Raw genomic sequence first — 17,312 nt, forward strand, 5'->3', positions numbered from 1 at the left:
CCTATCCCGGCCGTTCCCGGTGCCGCCTGTCCCCGCTGTCCCCGCTGTCCCCGCAGTCCCTAACCCGGGCCGTTCCCTATCCCGGCCGTTCCCGGTGCCGCCTGTCCCCGCTGTCCCCTGTCCCCGCTCCCGCCAGAGCCCACACGGGCCGTGGGCGTGGCCTTTTGCGCGGGGCGTGGCCGGGGGCGTGGCCTCGCAGCGCCTTTCCGCCCCGAGGTGCACCGCCTGTCCCGCCTGACGTCATCGCCGCGCGCCGCCGCCGCCATGTCCTTGTGGGTGTCCCGGCTCGGCCGGGCCGCGGCCGCCCGGGGTCGGCGGGGGAGCTCCGGGCCGGGCAGCGCCGCGCTGGGCTCCGTCCTGCGGGGGGTGAGCGGAGGTGGCTGGGCAGGGCTGTGTCCGGAGCTCCGTCCTGCTGGGGGGGGAGCAGAGAGAGCTGGGGGCCGGAGGTGCCTCTCCCCGGGGCCGGGCTGTCCCTTGGGAAGGGACGTTGCCAGCAGGGAGCTGGGAGAGGCGGCGGAATGCGAGGCAGACTGGAGCAAATGCCGGAGAGTGGAGCGGCCTTCGGTTGCGGCTGTGGGCAGTAGTGCTGCGAGGAAAGGAGTGTTGGATAGAAATGAACGCCCCTGTGTAGGGGAGGTCCCTGCGCTGCTCAGAATGGGGTTTGTACGATGTTTATCGGGGTCTGGGGGAGGCTCTGAGCAGGGCTCAGACAGGTCCTGCCTTCAGCCCCATCGCCCAGGTGGGTCCGTCTTGCCAGCTCTCAGGAATCGTGTATTGAAAGCCATATTGAAATGAAGCTGTAACTCTCCTGAGAGTGGCTCTGGTGTTGTTATGTGCCCAGAGCCACACAAAGTACGAGCAAAAGTCTGATGTGGGGTCTCTCTTGGGAACTCTGGGTGTGTTGTGTGGCCCTTCAGACTGAAAATTGTTCCGTGTTTTCTGTCTTCTCAGCCTTTAATTTCATGAACAGCTTCTCCGCCTAACCACTGCTGCAGTTGCTAAGCTGAAATGACGGTGCTAAGGTTGCCGAGTGAAAACTTGTGTTAGATGCATAAGAGTGTGTCCTGTGTGTGTCTGAAGAAACAGTGTTTCTAGCTAAAAAAATCCCTCCAAACCTGCTGATTTCCATGTGTTTTTCTCCAGGCAAGAATCCACACCAGCCCTGAGCAGAGCCTGCAGTATGGGTGGCTGGCCTATATGTTGGGAGAAAGGACCAGCAAGAAGTTCACAGAGCACAGCAAAGTCTTTACAGTAGAGGGAAACCTGTCTTCTGGGAAGGGCCAGCTGGCCCAGCGAATAGCAGACAAACTGGGTATGCCTCACTCTGCTGTTTCCCTGAGAGCTGACAGCGTTTAATCGTGGTTCTCGTGCACAGGGAGTTCACCAGAGCAGCAGTTCCTGACTGGGAGATGCTGGAGGGAGTGGGGAGGGTCTGTGGATGAGGTTGGTGAGGTTTGGGATGGGAGTTTGTTGTGGGTGAAGCTTCAGTTCTGATGGAGTCTGTGTGCTCACCGTGCTCCCAGGGAGCTTGGGTTTTCCACGTGGATGTGCTTGGAACAGCTCAGCTGTCCCTGGGCCGTGGCAGAGCTCGGGGTTTGGGTTCATTGCCCTCTGCTGTCATGGACAGGGGAGCTGGGGCTGTTTGGGAGCTGTTCAAGGTCCAGCTGTGTGTTCAGTAGCTGAAGAGGTGTTTGCTGCAAATGAGCACAGCTTATTTCTGCTGTGGGCTGCTTCTCTCTCTCAGGGATGAAGCACTTCCCCGAGGCAGACATCCACTACCAGGACAGGATCTCGGGGGACGGCACGCTGCTGCCTGGGAAGTTCAATGGCTTCTGTAACCTGGAGAAGTTCTGCACGGACCCCAAGTCTCCCGACGGGCACTCGTACCGCCTGCAGGCCTGGATCTTCGGGAGCCGTGTCCTGCAGTACGCCGACGCCTTGGAGCACCTGCTCAGCACAGGTAGGGGAATCATGGAGTGCTCTGGGCTGGAAGGGACCTTGCAGCTCCTTTTGTTCCAACCTGGAGCCTGTTCTCCCTTGCAGGTCAAGGCGTGGTGCTGGAGCGCTCTCCCTACAGCGACTTCGTGTTCCTGGATGCCATGCTAAAGCAGGGATATGTCCACAAGAGATGTGAGTTCCTGCCAGCAAAAGGAAGCTGTTTGGCCATAATCTCTCAGAAGTCTGGTAGTTAACTTTACTTTAAAAAAGAAACAGAACATTCCTGCTAGGAAGGAGGGCTTCCTTTAAATGTTCAGCGTTCATGTGTTGTATGCTGCTGGGTGGAGCTGGTCTGGTTTCAGTGGCCGTGACAGGACAAAAGATGAAGGGCACAAATTGAAATGGCAAACCTTTCATTTGTAAGGAAAAACCCTTTTTTGCTGTGAAGAGAGTCAAACCCTGGAGCAAATCACCTGGGATCTCCCCCGTGGAGATACTGAGAATGCTGTGGGTGGAGTTCTCAGCAGAGTGCTTGAACCGGGTGATTTGGGGATGTTCCTCCCAGTCTGAGTGATTTGGTTTGGGGTTATGGGCGCTGAGCTCCTGAGCTGATGCTGCATGTTCTTGGCAAATCTGTTCTTTTGGCTGCTCCTGAGGTGGACATAACTGTTTTCTTGACTGTCTCCTGGTTTTGCTGTTGGATTTAAGAGGTGTATATTTGTTTTTTGCCACCTGCTGTAAGTTACTGGATGGCTTTGAGAACTGATTATGATGACCTGTATCTGCATTGCTGAGGCAGCAAAGCCCAGCAATCCACAATTTCATACAAAATCCCGCTTTGGGTTGTACTGCAATCCTTAGGGAACAAACATCTTGATTGGAGCTACTGCTGCTTATTGTCTCTAAATGGTGGAGGAAAAAGCTGAGATTCCTGTAAACCTGGGTCAGGAATAAAGTCCCTCTTTGATACAACTGGGTTTAGATTCTTAGATCTCAGTGCATGGAGCTTTTCTGGAGATGGTTTTTCCGTCAACTTCCTGAATTCTGTTTGAGGAAAAGCGCACCCTAAACTTGCTCTGTGAGCCCAGAAGAGACTCCAAATACAGAGGTGGGGATTGTGATTTATTTGTGTTCTACACAGGCTTTGATCACTACAAAGAGGTCAAGGAGATGAGCATTTCTGAGTTGCTGCCACCTCACTTGGTCATTTATGTAGATGTGCCTGTCCCAGAAGTGCAGAAGAGGATTCAAGAGAAAGGCAAGGTAATTTGATCTCTAATTATTGCCTGTTTATCTCTTATCTTTATCATTACCTGTCTCTCACAATTGCTGCCTGCTAATGTCTGTTGTAATCACATCTTATGTGGAGTCCTGTGGGGTTTGCTGCTGAATGCTGCTTCTGAGGAGCTGCTTGTCCTCTGAGGTGTGAGATCTGTGTGGTGGTGGTGACTCTGTGGGTATTCTTGTGTGCTTGCTTTAAAAAGGCAAAAATCAACGTTTGTGTGACTGCATCAGAATGTTGTCATTTGTGGAATGAGAAATTGTTCTAAGAGCAGGTGAATTTTTGTACCTGGCTGTGTAGCTGCCACTTCAGGAGCTGTGGGCAGGTGATGTGCTGCTTGCAATGCACTTAGAGATGATATATTTCTTATTCCTGAGTGCCAGGAGCCCAGCTGGGGTCCCTGGCTCCTGCTTCCCAGTTGACTGCTTCCTCGCCCCTCTGCTGGGGTTCATGTGTGAGTCACCTGGGATCAGCAGGTTCACTCAACTCCCTGAAATCCAGCAAATCACTGCTGGATGACTGCAGTATTGAGCTAGTCTTGGCTCAGGAAAGCTGTAGGGTGCTTTTGGGGAATGACTAATCTAAGTAAGGTTTGTGATTTGGGGTTTTTTTCCCTCTTTCTTCGATACTTAGATGTGTACTTGTAACTGTTTGCAGATGTGTTACGAGGATTCAAAGATGTTTTTCTTGCCTTGTTGAAAGGCTATGGGAAATGCAGTTTACCTCTGGAAGACCTGATAGATTAAAAGAAGGCTTTGATTTATTAGAAAAAAGTTCTCAGTTGAGAAGTTCTTGTACTGGGGGAACCTGTGAGTTCTTAGCCCTTCTGAGCATGAGAATCAGTGGCATTTTTTAAGCCTTTGGACAGAAATTGCTGATGTAGCTCGTGACTTTTTGGGTCAGTGGCAGTGCTGAGCTCTGTAGGATTTGTTTGGGGAACACGTGGTAGATCAGAGAAATTCCTGGTGTTTTGCAAATGTGGCATTGAAAGTACACTGTGTGGAAAGCAAACTGGTTAACAGCAGGGATGATATCCATGAAATTTCTCAGGAGTTTGGAGTGGGTGTTTGCCCATGCACTTGTCTGAAACTGTGGAAATAGGTGCAAATTTGGCCTCCTTATAGCAAAGGTGGACTCAGTCAGTCTTCTCCTGTGTTCTGGGTGGCTATTACAGCTCTCTGGAATGTGTAGTTAGCAAGGATCAGTCGGTCCTTGGTTTGCTGGGGGCTGCTCTAGATATTTTATGGCATGTAAGGAATTCCAAACACTCCAAATAAAACTCTTAATTCTTTGAAACTTTCACGGATGTGCATGTGGTTCACTTGGATGTTTGACTGTTTACCCCAGAGTGAGCCCTTGGCAGGTGGTGGAGCAGATCTTGGAGTCTGTGCTGGTGGGAAAAGAAAGTTAATTCCACAGCTTTTTCTGTTTATTTGTTTGTAGCCATATGAGAAAAAGGTGTCTCCTTCCTATCTCCAGAGCATTGAGGATGCTTACAAGAAGACCTTCCTACCAGAGATCAGGTTAGCAAAGCAAAATGTTTTACCTCTTAGATCTGTGAGCAAAAATGTGTGCAAACCTTAAAATCTCTGCCAATATCAACAAATCATGTGAAGAAATCCTCCTTGTGCTGCAGGGCACAGTATTGTGCCCTCATGAAGGGGTGCTGCACTCACAGCATAAGAACTGTGTGAGTGTAGTTACTTCTGCCATCCCAGAAGCCCAATGCCAGCGTTGGAAGATGAAAATGGGCTCAGGAGTGGTGTGCAGAATGCCACAGCTATGGCTGCGTGTGTTTGCATGACCTGAGGAGAGAGTGATGCAATACAAGCTTTTCTCAGGCCTTTTTGGAAGGTTTTAGGGCTTTTCTCTCCTCGAAAAGTGCTTTCAGTTGTCACAGAATCCCAGAATGGTTTGGGTTGGAGGGCCCTTAAAGCTCATCCAGTACCACCCCTGCCATGGGCAGGGACACCTTCCACTATCCCAGGTTGCTCCAAGCCCTCTTGGACCTGGCCTCGGACACTTCCAGGGATCCAGGGGCAGCCACAGCTGCTCTGGGCACCCTGTGCCAGGGCCTCAATGGCTCCTCCCTGGTTCCTTCCCAATGTCCCCTCTACCCCTGCCCTCTGGCAGTTGGAAGCCATTCCCTGTGTCCTGTCTCTCTCTGGGCTCCCCTGGCTTCCTCTAGCTGGGAAGCAAAAACATGTGCCCTGTAAAGCTCGGATGAAACAGAGCTTGCCAGCTCTCCCAGTTCTTATAAAAGAGCTCTAGGAAAATTAAAATTGTCCTAAAAATGTAAAAGCAGAATTACAGTCCCTCATGATTCTGGGAGGGGAACTCTCAAAGGGTATCAGATGAATTAACTGTGTCAGTTCTGGTGCGTGCAGGAGGCTGATAGCAATCAGAGTAGATTCCCAGGTGTTTTGTAGCCTGCCTGTGTCCCGCTGGGGCTTGCTCCATCTCCCAAGGTGGATCAGTGTGGTGCCTCTGCCAGCTACTGAAGTGAGTAACTCGATGTTGAGCTTGTCACTCATGCAGGCAGGGGTTGTTGGTGTTACGTATGGTCAGCGGCCTCCCCGTGTGTCCCCACAGCCAGCACATGGCTCTTGGAAGGGAATGGGGAGCCTTGGGAATGTCATCCTCCTGAGGGCAAACTGCTGCAGCCACTGGTGGGGAGAAAGCTGCTGCTTGTTCTCTGGAGCAGATCAAGCCCCACGTGCATCTCGTGGTGCTCAGTGAGGCTAAATCCTGGTGTGATTTCACCTCCTTGCCCTCAGTGTGTACATGGTCAGCGTCCCTGTTGGGCCAACCCTCTCTGCTCAGCATCCTGGCAGCTGATGGGCTCCCAACAGCCTGTCTCACTGGTCTGTGTCCCTGTCCCCTGGCTGGGGGGGAGCTGGGAGTGTGTGAATCCAGCTCTGTGCACCTCAGGGACCTCAGGGTGGCTCCAATCTGGGGTAAATGCAGAAGCCACAGCTGCCTGAGGTGTTTGTTTGCTGGCAGTGGCGCAAGGGGCTGTGTTCATGCCTACCTGTTACCTCTTAGTCTGCCTAGTTTGATTCTCTGACTCCTGGTAATGCCCAAAATCTGGTCCAAACAGACTAAAAAGAGTTATAGACTGCTGAGCAAACTTCTGCATGCTTTCCATGTTGACATTTGTTTGCTTGTTCCTTGAAAAGCAGTTTGTTACTGGTCAAAACTCCTGTTAACTTGTGCTGTTTAACTGGAGCAGCCTGATGCTGCCTGAAGTGGTTTATAGTGGATTTTTGCTTTAAATTTGATGCTTTCTTTCTAGTTGACTTGTTACGAATGTCTTTAATGTTTTTATTAGTAGTGAGATTTGTGAGCTGGGTGCTGTGGCAGATCCTGCCTGGTGATTTGGAGCAGTGTTTGGGTTCTGTTTGATTTTTCTCTTTTCCTGGAGCAGAGCCTTAAGACTGGTAATGTTCTCTTTCATATCCACTACTGCTTCCACTGAGCAGCTGTTTTCTCTTAATGAAAGCTCTGATAATCTGCAGAGTCACTGAGCAGCTGTTTTCTCTCAATGAATCCCTGATAATCTGCAGAGTCAAATCAAGACATGGGATGAAGTGATTTGATTGGCATCCTTAATGCAATTGCTGGTGTCAGGCTCTGCTGAAGGCTGACCTCTCCCTTGGGCTGATATTGAGGAGAATCTCTTATTCCAGCTGCCTGCCCCATGCCTGGAAGTGTCCAAGGCCAGGTCCTACAGCACTTGGAGCAACCTGGTATAGTGGAAGGTGTCCCTGCCATGGCAGGAGATGGAACAGGATGAGCTTTAAGGTCCTGTCCCACCCAAACCATTCTGGGGTTCTGTGAATTTTTCTCCATGCTCCTAAACTTTGCTGTGTGATGTTTGGTATAACGTCCACACTGGGCAGCTATTCCAGCACCTTCCAGCTTCTCCAGCTGGAAACAGCTATTGCTGAATGTGGCTGAACACGTGTGGTGTGAAAGGTTTGTGGAGGAACTCCTGTTGTGGCTCTGCTCTGCAAGTGCCTTTTCTCTGAAGGCTGCTGGCTGATGAAAAAAATCCAATCTTCTAACCAGGAAACATTACCTTTTAAAAATGTTTTTGCACTTACAGATCATGCTGCCTACATTTGTATTCATTCAGCTAGCTCAACCTGAGGAAATAGTGATAAATGATAGTGATAAATGAATGCATTCTTCTCTTGAAATGACTCACAGCTAGTCATGCACTTGGAAAAGAGGAAAATCTACCACAGTTTTGGGTTAGACTGAAAATTTCACTTATTTTCAAGTAGATTGGGCAGTTGTAATAGGGGCAAGTATCCACATGAAGTAAATGAAAATAAAATCACATGTGTGGTTTTTAAAAGTTTTTTCCAACTGAAGTTACGTAGCTATCCAGGCCATTTGCCCTTTAAAAGCAACTTTCCACCAGCAAAGAAGCAGCTCACAGGTGCAACAGGAATTCTATTGCAATAGCTAGGAGCAGTCTAAAAAATGGCAATGATTCTGGTTCGGTGTTTATGCCTTTTAACTTCATTTCTGTTCCTTTTGGAGCGGCGGGGGCAGGATGGGTAGAGCAGTTCTATGGGGGAATTCAATTTCTGTGTTCTTTGCAGTGAGAGCAGTGAAGTTCTGCAGTACACAGCAACTGCAGCTGAGGATGTGGAGAAGGTAAGTTTTGCTTTTCTGGGAATAAGTTTAGTAGATTTCCCTAAGTTCAGTGAACTTTCCCCCTCACGGAGGGTTAGAGCAGGGTTACAGAAGCCTTTTGCTTCACCATTATTAACTGTCCTGTCTAGTTGCTGTTCCCTGAGGGAAAGAGCACCAAGGTTTTTGAGACTCAGAACAGGTTTTGGGCCCATTTCGGTTCTAGGGATAGGTGTCTGTTAATAACAGTAACGTGATATTAACTGGATAATAATAATAATCCTGTGTGGAAGCTTGGCAAGGAATCATCCCCACTTGGGAGGAGGGAGAGGAGAATTACCCATGGGCTGTCTCCAAGGGCTTTTTTGGGTCTTCATCCTAATGAGATGAAATTTTTACCCTACTTAGACACAGCCCAAACTCCCTCTCCTCCTATGTTATGTGCAGTGTGGAGTAATACATACATATGTGTGGTAGCCTGTACCTCATTAAGCTTATTAGCATATTCAGAGCATGTATTTTAGTATTTAACTGCTCCTAATCAGACTAAAATTACATTTTTGCCTGAGGTGTCCTTCAGCATTCTAGTTATATGACTGTGTGAAGCAGAAAATATTGATAAGGACTTCCCTGGTCCTAAAATTAACACTCCATTTCCCCCATAGGTGCACTGCAGTTTGTCTCTAGGGCTTTTGGTGGCCTTTGTAAGAACAGGGTTGTGTGCCACATTCTGGGTCCTCTGCTGTTGTGGATGGATTTTTGGGTGCTCCTGCACTTGATAATAAAGGTTATCATTAATAACCAGCAGACCTGAATATAGAGAATTTGGACCAATTAATATATTTTTTCTGGATAACAACATAGAAGCAAGGATAGGAGTTGAGAGCTGTGGTGTTTCAAGATGGGTCCTTGGTGAATTAAAGGAAAGTTGGGATGGGGGTTAAATGCCTGTTTTTTTTCTCCTGTCCTTTTCTCTGGACACATCTCCAAGTGGTCAGAATAAAGCAGGTTGTTTGCTTCCTAGATTTTTTTGTAGTAAACCCCATTATTAGAGATTTGATTTTAATCCTTTAAATCAGGGTTTAAAGCCAGTCTAAAGCTCTTATTGTTCAAGGAGCAACTCTCCTGAGCTCAGCAATCTTGTCATTGCTCTAAATAGGGTCATCAGATGCACCAGGGCAGTCCTTAATTTGCTTGGACAAATCTGGACTGGGGGAAGGATTATTATTAGGAAGTTAAAGTATAATGCCACAGAATGATTAAGGTTGGAAAAGACCCTGTAAGATTATCCAGCCCATGATGTTGTCATTGTCAGTGTTGGGTGTTGGTGGTAGGTACTGATACTTGAAAGAATTTGGTTGTTTTTTCCCCCTTTTCTGTTCCTATTCAGTTTCCCTCTGGGATGACACAGAAGAAATTTGGAAATAAGGATTGGCAGGAGAGCTTTGGCTTGTAAGGTGTGTGTTTACACAGGTGTATCCTCTTGACAGACAGCAGTGTTCATTGGCCCACTCCAATCTGTGTGCTTTGGGATTTGGGAGCTGGATTTTTTTATGGCTTTATAGTTTAATAACTTTTGGGTTGTTCAGAGCACACAAACACAGCTTAGAAACGATTTTTTAAGTGTCCTGAAAAGGTCACTTGGGGTTTCCTGTTGTAATGAACTTTGCTTATAGTGGCTGAAGGAGTAATGAGTGCTGAAATGAGCTTCATTAAGAGGTTTCACACTTGTTTAGCTTGAGGGTAAAACTGGGAATACAAAGTTAGCTCTATGTTCAATTTCTTTTAAAGCCTTGGATATTTGCTCTAATTCCTGGGGGGTGCCAGGGCATTCCTCATAAAGTAAGAAGTTGTTCTTCTGTCCTGGTTGCGAAACTGATGCCATTGTTAAGGAGCTGCTGGGAGAGAGACCTTCTCATGTGATGATAACAGTGAGCAAAGCTAATTTGAATGCACATTCCTTTCCCCCTGTAGCACATTTTAAGCCCATTGTAGCCACTCTGTGATTAGTGCTGTTACCAGGTTCAGAGAGTTTCCAAAGCTTTGCTGTGGAGTGGAGAAGGAATTGCTTGTGTTCAGCTTGTCAGTTAAGTAATTCAAAGAAATAATGGCTGTTTGAACTAACTTAACTTACACCTCTCCTCCTCTTATCCTGGAGTTATGTTGCAGCAGTTTGTGCCTCAAAAGTGTTTATTCAGTCATGTCCAAATCATTATTTCTGACCAATTCTGGTAAGAGTGGATCTTTATAGTCGAGGCTACTTTGTAACAGCACTTGGTTATAATTTTTAAGGGGTAATATCAGGGATTTAGTGTTTGCAGGGAATAATTACAGTGTATTTAAAGAACACAAGGATTTTTCTTCTACCATTCTGTCACTTCATTGCTGACATGGCTCACCTGTCAATGGGTTGACAGTGTGACATCAGGAACGTGGTCATGACCTCAGCTTTATCCTTTCCCTGTGGAAAAGGTGTCTGGAAAGGGATGTTTGGAGCTGTAACAATCTGCTCCTTCCCAGATTGCTCCAAGGCGCTGTCTCCATCTCATCAGGCACCTGAAGAGCATCTTCCTGACACCAGGGCAGGTTTCCCTCAGCTCCAGGCAGCCAGGTGTGATAAGCAATTAGCTCCTGGAGCAGCAAAGTTCTGTTTCTGGTGGAGCCAGGCTGTAAGTGAAGCTCAGAGCAGGGATGGATAAGTTTGGGGATGGTGAAGGAATGAATTGCTGAGCTGGCATTGCTTATTGGAAGGGTTCTGAGCTGTGAGTTACCTTTCCTTTCGTGCATGGGTGGGTAGTGGTGGATGGTGAAATCCTGAGCGCTTGGGCTCATCGCTGCAGCTCCTGTAGGCCTGAGTTTTCCAGCCTGAAATGTGCCTTTGTTTCTGTGCTGTGAAGCACACAGCACTGAGGCAGATGCCACACCTGCTCCCCTGCCTGTCTCAGAGAATGTGTTACTGAGCCTCTCTGGGAATAAAACTGACCAAACTTTATTTTTGGAACACAAAGGAGTTAAATTTAGACTTACCTCCATTTCCTTCTCCCTCAGGGGTGAGGTTGTATCTTCTTGGCTTTTCAGCCCCAGTGGCAGGTTAAGGAAGAATGTCTTGGATCTGGTAAGAATTTGGCAACAAGGCACCTCTCAGCCAGTTCATTCCCTGCCATCCAAAGCTGAAAGCACAGGATGTTGGGAGATCCCCCACGTGTGTGCCCAGTACTCCTGGCAGGGCCACAGCCTCCAGAAGGAGACCTGGGAGATGATCATGTTATCTCTAGACATTTGCCTTATGACTACAGCTTTAGCAGTGAAGCCTCTCTCATTTGTTTAATGAACTGTTTTGATTGTTTCATTGATTTTGGATCCAACCACCCTTAGTGAGCTTTCTTTTCTGATTCCAGGTAATTGAAGACATCGAGTACCTGAAGTTTGACAAGGGGCCATGGGTGGAGCAAGATGATGTTTCTTTCCATCACTTGAGACTTTAGTAAGTGTGATATCGTCCAGCCACTGAGCAATTCTTGGCATTAAATCCCAGGGAAAATGGTCAAAGCCGTGAGTTTTTAAAGGTGGGGTTATATTTTGTGATATTGATGCTTGGCACTGGAACGTGGTGTAGCATTTTGGCTGCTGATTGTTGAGACAAGAGGCTCCAGACAAGTTTAAGAGTGTTTTTTGTCGAAGATCTTTGTCTGCCCAGTTGGAAGAGATCAGACTCAGACACTGGAAAATAACTTGTTGGAATAGAATTTAAGTTGATTTTAATAATTTTTTGCAAATGCATCATGATTAATTAGTTTGTTTATATAAAATACAAAGATGTGTATAAAGAATATAGCTGCACTTGTACGGCTGTTAATACCAGAAGTGAGACAGGCTCCCCATTTTGCTGCAACTTCATCTTCATATTGAATGTGCAGGTGGAAATTTCAGTATAGTTACATTTTTAAAACAAAACCTAAGAGCGATATTATTTTCATTATTTCCTGGTCATCTCACAGATTAATAGAAACACAGATTTTTAAATTGAGTATGTGCCCATAAGTTTGTGTCTTTGTGACAGGCATCGGAGAAGCAAATTAAACTTTTTTTGCAGAGTTGTGACATTGCTTGCATTTTACTTTTCTGTGCTGTTACTTTAAACACCTCCTAAAAATAGAGATAATGCTCCTAATTGTATGGTTTTTCTATCAAGGAGTGAAGATAAATGGCAGAAGAGCAGTGCTGGCTGGTGTCTGAGAGGATCAAGTCATGATTTGGGTGCATTTTATGTGTCAAAGATGAGGTTTCTTTGTGTAGTGATTGGAGGATAACATCTGGTGACTTAGGCCCTAAAAATTATCACAATCAGACTTCCTTTGAAAGAGGAAATAAGTTGCTTGTTTTCCTATAGCTCCACACTACTAATGCAGGTATTAGGAAAGGATTATGAATTGTGATGAGTAGGAGGGAGTTGAAGGAAACCTTACAATTACAGAAGTGTGTGAAGATACTGTATGAAGATTCTATTTCACAGTTCTGGAAGGGAACAAATTGCTTTAAGGACTGAATTTTTCATTGAACCTTGGAGGGGGGGTGAGTCTACTGCACAAGGCTCTCATCACTGTAGGTAATAAGAAATTATTCTTTTGGCAAAAACATGGGGTTGTTTGAAGATCCTAGAATGCGATAAGCTGCTTATTTAAACCACAGAACCATAAAATATCCTGTGTGGAAGGGACCCACACTGAGCACTGAGCCCAGCTCCTGGGGTTTGCTTTTGATTTTTTTTCGTGCTGGGCTGTCAGAGCATCGGCAAAGGGGTGACAGCACATCCTGCGCCAGTCTTGAGCTCATGCTTCGCTCAGCAGAGTGAGGGAATACTGGGCAACGTCTCGGGCAGCCTGGGAAGAGACTCTTTGTGAAAGTGTGTGTTTGGACATGGTTTTTCCCCATGGTAACTCCAGAAAGGCGGGGAGCCTGCTGCAGGTCGGCCGTGTTGGAATTGCACGCTGGATTCAATGCCCAGCCCAGGTGTGAGTCCATGAAGCCTAAAGCTGATGCTTTTCTCCCTTTTTCCAATGCCCAAGTAGCAAAGAGCCTGTGGTCCCCACACATGTGCAGGTGTCCCGTGCCTATGGGAATTTTTCCTTTGGAAAGTGGCTCTCCTGCTTTCCTGGCACAGGTTCCCGGTGCCTGCTCGTGTGCAGGCACCTGCTGCCCTCTCCTGGGTGTTCCTGGCAGGCTCCAACAGCTATTTAGGATTGTTTAGGTTGGAAAAGCCCTCTGAGATCATGGAGTTCACCATTCTCCCAGCACTGCCGAGCCCACCTCGAGCCCATGTCCCCAAGTGCCACACCCACATGGCTCTGGAACGCTTCCAGGGACAGTGATTCCAGCACTGCCTGTTCCAATGCCTGACCACCCTTCCAGTGAGGAAATTTCCCCTCGTATCTAATCAAAGTTCTGCCCTGTTTGGTTTTCCATCTGCAGTTGCTTCCTTTGTTGACCTCCCAGCTCTTGGGGCTGTCAGCCCTGCTGTTCTCTTCCACCCTCAGCCTGACCACTGTGTCTGGGGGACTGGGATGGGTGAGCAGGACTGAAGAGAACTTTTGATTGCACATGTATAGGATCTAATGTGTGGAAACCCCAGCAGGGCCTCTGAGTGATTGATGCAGCTCATCAAACCGGTGAGCCCACCCCATGGGCAATCAGTTGCATAATGATCTCTTTTATCTCCCTGCCTGCCCTGAAGTGCTTGTGGGATCTTGGTAAAAGGTTAAAATGGGCTGCATTTGGTACTTGGAAGCTGGAGGTGTCTTCCAGAGGATGTTCTTCACATCTTCCCTTCCTCTCCAACAGAAACCGTTCTGGCTTTTTAAATGTCTCCAGGAGCTCCTCTGCTGCCACTGCACTGTTTCTGGCATGTTTTTATCTGGGCCCTTCCCAGTGACATTTGTCTGTCTACGTGTGTTGCAAAATAAATGGCATTTGGGAGGAGGAGCTGCAGGCTGTGTAGCCTTGCCTGTGTTATTTATCAGCTCGGGGGAACTTGCTGCGCTTGTTGCATCAGACAACTGCACAACTCAATCTGACCTGTCCCTGCAGCTCCTTCAGAACCTGGCAGTGAGGGACAGAGACCCTGCAGCTCTGCTTCCCAGTGTAGCTTTGCCTAGCAAGGGGAAGGAGCGTCTCTGTTTAAATGTCTGATTGCGAACAGCAGGACTAGAAGGGCTGGCAAGAGATGTGTTGGACCTGGCTTTGGAACTTCTGTCATGGAGACTCCAAAAATCTCATGAACTATTAATTGTAAAACTTCTGGCACTAGAAGCTATTTTCTTTAGCACCTTCGTTCTCTCTTCATCATAAAATCATAGAATCCCCGAATGGTTTGGGTTGAAAGGGACCTTAAAAGCCCATTTCATCCCTCCCCTTGCCATGGGCAGGGACACCTTCCACTGTCCCAGGTTGCTCCAAGCCCCGTCCACCCCATCTTTTTGCTGCAGTTGAAACACTTCTTTTGTGATTTCTTCTTTGCAGTGGCTTTTCTAGGTTTGAAGAGCAGTTGCTGCACCTTCTCCCCTTTTCTTGCAGACCTGCTTTTTTTGGAAATTTTTTTCTGTTCTTGATGCTGATGTTGAGTGTTTGCTCACCAAGGGAGTGGCTGTGCCTCACCTTGGCCATGCCATACCTGTTCTGCCTGGCTAAATGAGGGAATTGGAGTCCCTTTGGCAGAAGGAAGAATATTAATTTCCTTTATCAACATAGAACTTATCTGGAATGGTTTTGTGGTGTTGGCTTTTAGGTCTCTCTTGTCACTTGAGGTTTTGTGACTATGCCAACATCAGGTGTTGAGAAATCACAGCCCAGTCAATGCAAACTCAGGTGGTTTTTGTTGAGTTGCTTCATTAATTTGTTTTTTTCAAACATGTTTCCTTCCCTTACCCCACCTTGCACCTTTAGCAAGGTGCTGCATTCTGAGAGCTCCTTCAGGAGAGTCTGGTAAAGGGTCAGGAAAGAATAAATAGTGACAATTTTCTGCTGGGGGAGAGAAAGAAAACGAAAGAAACATAAAAGGTGTCTGTAAATGCTTCCTGCCGAGCAGGGAATTAGTCCTGGCAAGTGGCTGTGGTTTTGTGGTTAGACATTGTTGTGGCAATGGGTGTGCTTTTGCTTAGTATTCCCAATTATTTCTGAAAGTGCAGAGAACACGGAGAAGCCATCAGTAGCTTTCATTATTTTCTTGTGCAAATAAGTTTTGGGAGCAGCAAGCTTGTCATTTGGCCCTTTACTAAAATGGAATGTGCCTGGGAATTGTCCTTTCCAAATGGCCACTTGGCTGAGATTCAGGCAGGAGTGGATTCACTGCAGAGTGGATGACCACAAAACCTTATTTCCGTGTGTGATGTTATGCTTTATATCTGCCTGGACTCCCTTTTGTGCCTTCCAGCACGTGAAATACACCTTTAATGTTGCTGAAGTTAAACGTTGTTGTAGTTTATAGGAAGCATCTTTGCTGTTGATCCTGATCTTGGAAAAGAGCATTTATCCTCACCTTCTTCCATCTGAACTTTGACTGCATTATTGTATTTCCTTACAAATCTGTCTGTAGTGGGATAATTTACAAAGTGAATATCAGGGTATGTTAGCAAACCAGTTCACTTTTTGGAACTCTTCACTGCTGGGAGGAAAGGTCCCAAAATTTATGATTTAGGGGTAAAAATAATTGCTTGAAGATGATGAACTTTGCTCAGGGCGTGTGCTTGATGTGCATGTCAGTATTTGCTGAGAGATGTAATTCACTGAAAACAACCCAATTTGCAGAGTTTCTGGTGCTGGATCTAGGGTTTGGTCAGTGCTGACTGGAAAGGGATGTGTTTTTGCCAGCCACGTGCAGGTGGCACTGTCGGCCTGTGGATAACCACAGGCAGCAGGAGGCTTTCTAGCAGTTTCTCAGGCATTTTAAATTTGGGGTATCTGAAGCGCTGGTGCTGTGCAGAGTGGTGGATCCTGAGATCCATCACTGGAGCTGCTGCAGCTTCCTCCAGGTATTCCAAGGCAGGGTGCTGGAGGCGCTGCCTCCTTCCAGACCCTCTCACTGTCTCTGTACTGGTCCGTTTAGGATGGGAATTTAGCAAGGTAGTGTGTGCCATTCAATAAAAGCACTGTTTTTTACACTGCTTTTATAGAAAGCAAAAAAGGCAGAGGGGATTCATGGAGAAGGGTCCCAGGAATGATGGAGCATCTCCAAGGAGGATGAACTTGGGAGGGGAAATGGAGAAGCAGGAAGTTGGAGCAGGAACAAACTGGAGGCAAGGATGAGAGGCAATACATCACAGATTTGTAAGGAGAAGGATAAATGTTTGGAAAATAGCCTAAATCATTGGAAGCTTTATTTAACAGAAAAGTAGCTCTTTAATCATAGAATGATGATAATGAATCCTAGAATGGTTTGGGTTGGCAGGGTCCTTAAAGCCCTGGCAGTCCACCCCCTGCCGTGGGCAGGGACACCTTCCACTGGATCAGGTTGCTCCATCCCAGCTCCATCTAGCTTGGCTCAGAATATTTCCAGTGGTGGGGAAGCCAGAGCTTCTCTGGGTACAATACTTGACTATTGCTGGGTCAGGGTGTGAACTGAGTGCTCCTTTTCCCTTCAGCGTGCAGGACAAGGCTGGAGTGCTGGATTCCGTGTCCATCCCGCGCTTCATCCCCGAGATCACCATTGGCGGTTCTGAGTATGACAAGATCTATTATGAGTACCGGGAGGTGAGTGCTGCTGGGGACGGCCGGAGACATGGCCAGGGGGCTCCTCACTGCTGGGGACACGGCGTGGGGACACGGCCAGGGGGCTCCTCACTGCTGGGGACACGGCCAGGGGGCTCCTCACTGCTGGGGACACGGCGTGGGCACACGGCCAGGGGGCTCCTCACTCCTGGGGACACGGCCAGGGGGCTCCTCACTGCTGGGGACACGGCGTGGGCACATGGCCAGGGGGCTCCTCACTCCTGGGGACACGACCAGGGGGCTCCTCACTGCTGGGGACACGGCCAGGGGGCTCCTCACTGCTGGGGACACGACCAGGGGGCTCCTCACTGCTGGGGACACGGCCAGGGGGCTCCTCACTGCTGGGGACATGGCGTGGGGACACGGCCAGGGGGCTCCTCACTGCTGGGGACACGGCGTGGGGACATGGCCAGGGGGCTCCTCACTGCTGGGGACACGGCCAGGGGGCTCCTCACTGCTGGGGACACGGCGTGGGCACACGGCCAGGGGGCTCCTCACTGCTGGGGACACGGCCAGGGGGCTCCTCACTGCTGGGGACACGGCCAGGGGGCTCCTCACTGCTGGGGACACGGCCAGGGGGCTCCTCACTGCTGGGGACACGGCCAGGGGGCTCCTCACTGCTGGGGACACGGCCAGGGGGCTCCTCACTGCTGGGGACACGGCCAGGGGGCTCCTCACTGCTGGGGAC

General features: G+C 48.2%; 1 protein-coding gene across 2 annotated transcripts in view; it reads left to right on the forward strand.

Annotated features, from left to right (window-relative positions):
- Positions 1-234: 234 nt before the first annotated feature.
- The window catches only part of NDUFA10 (NADH:ubiquinone oxidoreductase subunit A10), a 54,918-nt gene continuing 37,840 nt past the window's right edge, over positions 235-17,312 (forward strand). For both annotated transcript variants that reach the window (XR_011001037.1, XM_068196719.1), the window contains exons 1-9: positions 235-366; positions 1,144-1,312; positions 1,745-1,960; positions 2,044-2,130; positions 3,080-3,201; positions 4,664-4,743; positions 7,834-7,888; positions 11,263-11,348; positions 16,498-16,606. Coding sequence is in view for 1 of the 2 variants with exons in the window: in XM_068196719.1 (XP_068052820.1) it covers positions 265-366; positions 1,144-1,312; positions 1,745-1,960; positions 2,044-2,130; positions 3,080-3,201; positions 4,664-4,743; positions 7,834-7,888; positions 11,263-11,348; positions 16,498-16,606 (1,026 nt within the window). In the remaining variant the exon portion in view is untranslated. The remainder of the gene's footprint in view (positions 367-1,143; positions 1,313-1,744; positions 1,961-2,043; positions 2,131-3,079; positions 3,202-4,663; positions 4,744-7,833; positions 7,889-11,262; positions 11,349-16,497; positions 16,607-17,312) is intronic.

Source organism: Anomalospiza imberbis, chromosome 7 (assembly GCF_031753505.1).
Source record: "Anomalospiza imberbis isolate Cuckoo-Finch-1a 21T00152 chromosome 7, ASM3175350v1, whole genome shotgun sequence".
In the NCBI taxonomy this organism is placed as follows: domain Eukaryota; kingdom Metazoa; phylum Chordata; class Aves; order Passeriformes; family Viduidae; genus Anomalospiza; species Anomalospiza imberbis.